The sequence below is a fragment of the Herpailurus yagouaroundi genome, unplaced genomic scaffold, assembly GCF_014898765.1.
Source record: "Herpailurus yagouaroundi ecotype Mexico unplaced genomic scaffold, PumYag 250, whole genome shotgun sequence".
Lineage (NCBI taxonomy): Eukaryota > Metazoa > Chordata > Mammalia > Carnivora > Felidae > Herpailurus > Herpailurus yagouaroundi.
This window is the reverse complement of record NW_024412467.1, coordinates 13,283,934-13,291,163: the sequence shown is the minus strand read 5'-3', so window position 1 is coordinate 13,291,163 and position 7,230 is coordinate 13,283,934. Positions and strand designations below refer to the sequence as shown.

General features: G+C 47.8%; 1 protein-coding gene across 10 annotated transcripts in view; it reads left to right on the top strand.

The window, feature by feature from the left end:
- Positions 1–7,230, top strand: part of PHACTR1 (phosphatase and actin regulator 1) — a 567,250-nt gene that overhangs the window by 306,647 nt on the left and 253,373 nt on the right. The window contains exon 1 of one of the 10 annotated variants that reach the window (XM_040460557.1): positions 4–253. The exons of the other annotated variants lie outside the window; for them this stretch is intronic. Within the exon in view, the coding sequence (XP_040316491.1) occupies positions 4–253 (250 nt within the window). Of the gene's footprint in view, positions 1–3; positions 254–7,230 lie in introns of those variants that run through there. 10 annotated transcript variants of the gene reach the window in all.

The following is a 7,230-nucleotide window of genomic DNA, read 5'->3' as shown; positions in this document are numbered from 1 at the left end:
CGGATGGCGGAGCCCACGCGCGCCGCGGAGCCGGGGAGGTTTGCGCTCCGCTCGCCGCGCTGCAGGGAGGGCGCGGTGCCAGCAGCGAGCGCCCAGGGACCCAAAAAGAAAGCTTTTTATTTGCCGAAGATGAAGCCCCTGAAGGAGCCCGCCCCCAACAACAACAACGTGTCCTTTGTGATCCATTGTCAACTGGGCAAGGAGATCAAACACATTTGCAGCAACTGCAGTCGGGGGGAGGACGCCCGGGACGGTGAGTGCCGAGGCCCGTCGGGGCGGCGGCGAGCGCGGGAGGCGGGGAGGTGGCGCGGCCGGTCCCCAGTTCGGGGGCGCCGCCGGCGTGTCTCCCCGGAGAACTGCGGGGACATCCGCCCGCCCGGCACTTTGCGGAGTGCAGCCCGGAGCCACACCGGGACCGCATCGGAGCAGCTGTATTTGCAGCCTCAAATGAGGGCTTTGAAACAGTTAAATGGGCAGCTCTGGGATTTCCTCTCGGGGAGGTGGGGTTTGGGGAGGGGGGTGGGGTGGAGATTTGTCAGCGGTAGCATTAGTAGCTTTAAAAAGGTGATTACACCTGCTTTCCTAGCTTTCCGGGCTTCTTAGCCATTCATTCTCCCTCCCATCTTTGCGCTCTGATGGGCTTTGCCCGGGGCGGCGTTACAGATGTGGGGTTCGGGTGGGTTCACTTTGGAGAGGCGGTTCGGCCTCGGCCACGGCGTCCTGGAGACTTGTGGAGTTGTTGAATGATTTCTGTTTGGAGTGAAACATGGCTGTGATTTTTGGAGCGCAGCTGCCGGGGGCCCTCTTGGAATGATGCCCCAGTGGCCAAAACGTGGGAGGTGGGGGAGGGGCCGGCAGCGGCTTCCTGCAGGTGAGCCCGTGCGGGTGCGAGCCCGAGAGCTCCCCCAGACCTGATCTGAAGTGGGGCGGGGAAAGGGTGCCGGGCCGCCAGCGACTCTGGGCTGCAGGAGCCCAGAACGAGGGACAGCTGGCGCGGACCAGGCAGCAGCCTCTGCAGATGTGGACGCGCCCGTGCATTTGGCCGGAGCCTCCGGGCGGTTCCGAAGCAGCTCACAGAGCCGACTCCGGAGGGCCCCTGAAGGTCGCGGAAAAGTTTTGGGCGGTAGGTTTTGCAGGGAGAGCATGAGCTCCTGGCCAGCCAGAAGCTCATGGCCTCGCTGACACGCACACTTGCTTGGGCAGGCAGATTTTCCCATCCACCAGGAGGGTTTCCCTTCTTCCCTTTGGAAGAACAGAGAGTATCCCTCCTCCGGTCCTTGTGGGCCTCTTCAAGTGCAGAGTAATGAAGCGACTGTGGCTTGGCTAATGTCTTTTCAAAATTAGAGTCCTGCCCGTGTAATGATACTTTTCTTTGATTAAACTGTGAGAGAGGCTATGCAGGATGGCACCAGGCATGCAGAAGGAGACCTGGGGCCCTCCTGGCGCACAGAGCACACGTGTGCAGTGAATCTCCTGTGAGGTGTGGGGGAGGAGATCCTTTCATGAGAAGCACACACTTACCGACTTGCGGTTTGGTCCTTTGGGTACTGTATAAACTGAGGGCGCTTCTGGAATATAAACGGATGAACGGGATGATGCAAAAGCAGACTTTTGCCATGTAATGAATGTGATAGAGCATGAGATGCAGGCTAAACTGTTCAGTGAATCAGTCTGTGGACTGATGTGCTCCACACATGGGTGCTCTCACAGCCTTGGGACTTGATTTAAATTAGGATCGGGAAATGTGGCTACAGCAAGGAAAGGTTCCGTGTCTGCACTCAAGGATGCGTGGTTACCCAGGGGTATGAATGCTGTCCTTGGTACGCGTGTTGGTGCACACGGTCAGAGGAGACAGGCTTGTATTTTTAGCGTATGGCACCTATTTATGCTTGGGACACGCATCATCTCTGCGGTCTCAAACACCCTGGAATGCCTTAAGGAACGCCCTGTGGATGTTCGCGTATCCTCTGATGCAACTAAAGTATTTAATTCAAAGGATGCTAGTATGGGGGAGACCTCAGGTGACCGTGTCTAGGCGGCTAACCCTGCCTTCCTAATGCGTGTGGTGCACTTCTGTAGTCCAGGAAATAGAAGGAGGTTGAGTTTCGCCCTTCTTTTATGGCCGGAGCCCCGAACAGTGCTGCCCGCTGTCAAAGGGAAGGAAGTTCCAGTAAATTTCACTTCCTGCAAAGATGAACCTCGTAGGATGGCTCCTCATGAGGGAACTTTTCTGTTCGAGAAGTTCTCTAGAAGCTCTTTTCGACGTGACTCCTCTTTTCTGTATGCCGGGAGAGCCAACTCTTTTGAAGGGAATGTGGAGGAAAGATAGTCCTGCAAACAGATTTGGTGGGGCTCCATGGAGGAGGAGTTTTCCTGCGTTGTTTCCAGCACCATGAATGTGTCTGGTTTCTTGTGCGGCATTGAGGAGGCCACTTAGTGGCAACCCAGGAAAATTGTGGTCGTGTTGGCACGTCTTCACTTGAAATGTTACGTGGGCAATATTTTATAGAGGCCTTGCTCACGGACTCTCTCACTTGATTTCTTTATATAGAAGATGGCAGGGGTGCCTGGGTGGCTCAGTCGGTTAAGCTGCCGACTTCGGCTCAGGTCATGATCTCGTGGTCTGTGAGTTTGAGCCCTGCGTCGGGCTCTGTGCTGCCAGCTCGAAGCCTGGAGCCTGTTTCGGATTCTGTGTCTCTCCCTCTCTGCCCCTCCCCCACTTGTGTCCGTCTGTCTCTCAAAAATAAAACATTAAAAAAAAAAAGATGGCAGTTATTTTAAACATATTTAAAAGCAAATTTTGTTAACTTTCAGTTAAAGACCACCTGTAACTAAAAATATTTGGCTACCATAGACTACACTTTAAAAAGAAGTATTTCTGGCTGAGCATTCATTACAGGTGAAATTACATTTATCAATTGCCATTTTACTTAAGAGTGTTAAAAAAAAAAAAGTTCCTGATATCTACTGACTAGTATTAAAGATGCTTTGCTGACCTTATTCGAAGTAAACTTTTACTTAAAAAAAAAATTGTAAACTACAGGTCACCACTAATGGTCAACGATAGGTTTGTTTTGTTCATTTTTGCTGTTTTGGTGACATTACTGAAGCCATTTGCAAATCAGGAAACAAGCTTCTGTTGCATTTCAGTGCTAAAGGCCAAGTACACAGAGCAAGTACAGGGTAGAAGAAAGATTCAAACCCTCGTATGTTTGTCTCTAAAATCAAGGCGCTTTCCATCTTGCCATCAAATTGATTTTAAGTGTCACCCACACTGAATGTAGAGCATTAGGTACTATGGTGTGTGTGTGTGTGTGTGTGTGTGTGTGTGTGTGTATTCTATACATGTGCAGAGTTAATAGACCATGTTTATTAGGATATGGAATAAGAATTGCAGAACTTCCTAGTACATTATTTTTTTTAATCTGCCTTATCTACTTGACAGGTTGGAATTGGTAGGAACAGAGGGAGAGAAAGTTTTAGCTAAGTAGATTAGAAGTAATGCACATTGTAAAGCTATAAGAAACACAGCTAAATCATCACAGAACTTGCATTGGAAGTCAATATGAGAATATGATTTAATTTACAAATAGTTGAAAATCAACTTTAAGGAGGAATCTATTCTAGAAGGCAAGGTATTTCTGTATATAATTTTATACATACTTACATACTGTATTTTCTATTCTTATTTGAATCCCTTTTAAGTCTGTTAATAGGGAGGGATCACCATAGGAATTATAACATCATGAATCATTACTAAGATGTAATGTCAAGTAATTGTAATAGAAATAAAATATTTTTAACATTTTAAAACACTTTAGGACAATTTTGAGGGACACCTGGGTGGCTCAGTTGGTTAAGCGTCTGACTCTTGATCTCAGCTCAGGTCTTGATCTCAGGGTTATGAGTTGAAGCCCCACATTGGGCTCCACGCTGGGCATGAAGTCTGCTTAAAACAAACAACAACAAAAAGAACAAAAATACTTGGAAGCTTCTGTCTTACGGTGGCATATTTTAAAAGTAATCAAATGATTTAGAGATAAGACCTACTGATTGCAGATTGCTGTGCCTTTCACGTATGATTGATCAATATTTCAAGGTTGCCATTTTACTAAACATGATTTCTACTCAAATATTCACATAGAAATTCACGAATCCATTGACTCACTAGATACATTTCCAAATTTTGTTTACGGATTAGAAATACTTTCCGTGTTTCCTAGTGGATTCCAATTGGAACTTTTTTTTCAAAAAAATTTTTTAATGTTTATTCATTTTTGAGACAGACAGAACAGAGACAGAGCATGAGCAGGGGAGGGGCAGAGAGCAAGGGAGACACAGAATCTGAAACAGGCTCCAGGCTCTGAGTTGTCAGCACAGAGCCTGACGCAGGGCTCGAACTCATGGACCGTGAGATCATGACCTGAGCCGAAGTCGGATACTTAACCGACTGAGCCACCCAGGCGCCCCAAGAACTTTTTTTAAGTGCATTTATTTTGAGAGGAGGAGGGGAAGAGAGAGTGGAAGAGAGAGAATCCCAAGCAGGCGTCTCACCATCAGCACAGAGCCTGATGTGGGGCTCGAACATCATTAACGTGAGCCGAAACCAAGAGTTGGATGCTTAACCGACTGGGCCACCCAGGCGCCCCTCCAATGGAAACTTTTAGAGTGACAACAATTTGTCCTAATATTCCTCTGTGACTGACTCTAGGGCTCATTAAGCAAGATAGCCTTTTGGGAGAGAATGCCTTTTGGATTTCTGTGGGTCAGAGCCCTCATTTTGCAGGTGAGAAAATTGAGGTGCATAATGGTCAGGCGAACAGTCCCTCGTGGACCCAATCACCACTCGGTGTCAGGGCTACTAACCGAACCTATTCCTTCGTGAAGGAAGCCGTTTCTAGTAATGGCCCAAGACTGGCTCCTGACTTCTGCACTCACTAGCTGGGTCACTTTAGGATACCACGGTATCCTTTCCTGTGTGTGCAGAACGAAAGCACCCATTTCTACTCTGCGTTTAAGAGTTAAAACCCATGCCTCTAATAATTCCGGTGGAGTAGAAATGAGACTAGGGAAGAGCCCCTTCAGCATTGCACAAGTCAGGAGAATTTTGTTGTTGTTTTAAAGCCTTCGCGACGGTGACCAGTTATGTTCTAGGTAAAAAGACTCACGTGTAGATCTGAATTTACAACGGCTAAGCTTTTGTTTTTGGTCTGTTGAGGAATCAAAAAAACGGGCAAGGGGAGATCTAGTTGTTTCTCCGAGAGGAAGAGGAAAGGCCAGGAGCTGAAGGAAGTAGTGACTGGAGGGATGTCTGGGTGGCACAGCGAGTTAAGCGTCTTGATCTTGGCTCGCGTCATGATTTCGCGGTTCATGAGTTTGAGCGCTGACGGTGTGGAGCCCGCTTGGAGTTCTCTCTCCTTCTCTCTGCCCCTCCCCCGCTTGCCCTCTCTCTTTCCCTCCAAAAGAAAGAAAGAAACTTTAAAAAATATACTTAAAAACAAAGAGAAGTGATCAGAGGATTTAATGGACGTGGGCCTGATGAGCCCTCAGAGTCAAAGGGACGGCTCTGGAGGACGTGGTCCTCCAGCAAGAGACGGAGGCAGGAAACTGCTTCCTTAAGGTCAGGAGAGCCTAGGAAAAGCTCTGACTTGGGCTGAGCATAGAGACTGTGTGGAACCCTGGAAAGGGCACTCGCTCAGCCAGTAAGGCAGAACGGAGAGGAAGGGCTTAGCAAGATGTTGGGACTGGTGTACTGAGGGGGGAATGTTAATGCAGTTGGGTTCTTAAAACTTTCTTGCAAAGCGTCATGGACTCCCGTTGGAGCCTTTGACTGATTGTCTTACAATAGTGTTAAAATCAGCAGCTGGAGTGTGCCGGGCCCCGTTGGCTTAGCGATAGACACCAACAGGTACAACAACCAATTTACGGCCTTTGAAGAGTCTGGACTTGAGTGAGAACAGCAGGAAGTAAACTGCTGAATTACCAGAGGGAGCCATTAACTGTGTGAGTAAAGCAGGAGGGCTTCCTAGAGGAGGTGGTATTTGCAATATCACAATAGAGGAGTCCTTCCGGTAAGGGGAAAAAAAAACCCAACAAGACATACGCAAACGATGGAAGCTATAAAAGAGCATGGCTAGCTCAGGAAAAGGGAGAAGTTCAGCAGGTAGAATTTGAAATGGATGGGGAAATGAACATGACTTCGTTTGGAAACATACGTTTTTCCAGCAATATGTGAAGCGTTTTTGTGTGCCATGTTAAGTTTTGGGAATATAAAAACCAGTAAGACTGTATGGTCTTTGCCCTCAAATAGCTTATAAAAATTTTTTTAATGTTTATTTATTTTGGAGAGAGAGAGGGAGACAGAGTGTGAGCCGGGGAGGGGCAGGGAGAGAGGGAGACACAGAATCTGAAGCAGGCACCAGGCTCTGAGATGTCAGCACAGAGCCCGACGCGGGGCTCGAACCCACGAACTGTGAGATCATAACCTGAGCCGAAGTCGGATGCTTCACCGACTGAGCCACCCAGGCACCCCTACCCTCAAGTAGCTTACAAAGTAGTACAGGGAGATGCGTAGACAAGCGTGTGTGCAGAAGTTTTAAAAGGATTTGAGAGAGAAAGGTATTGTTTGAGAGGCTGAAAGTAGAGAATGGTCAGCCCCACCCTGGGAACGAGGGAGGTTAGGAAGATCCTGGGACCATTTCCAGAGTTTGGATTCCACCCGCACACAGATTTTTTTAAGCAGAGGTGGTGTGAACAAGTTACCTTTTAAAAACTATTAGGGAAAATCTTACACATATGCAAAAGCAGACCGAAAAGGATAAATGAGCCCCTCTAAATTTATCACCCCCATTCCCCAGCTCCCGTGTTATGTTGAAGCGCATTGTGAGTGGGTTTTTAGGATGGTGTTGCTGGCAGACAAAAGAAAGGTCCCTAATGCCACAGCCACTCAGAGTTCAAGAAAGGGCGTTTCAAGACCTTGAGCGGTGAGTGTCCAAAGATCAAGATTCTGTGATTCTGTCACAGACCCTTAACAAAGCCCCAGGAACACCTTCCGGCACCAGTGGCTCAGAGTCACGTGGCCTTATTTTTAGCAGAGCTTTGAACTCCTGTGTGATTTGACTAATAATTTCCCCTTCCATTTTAATGTCTTTTGTTCTGCAGACGGCATCTGTAAATACTCCCTTCGTTCGGGAGAAAAGATGTTAAAAATATTTGTAAGATCTGTAGCTT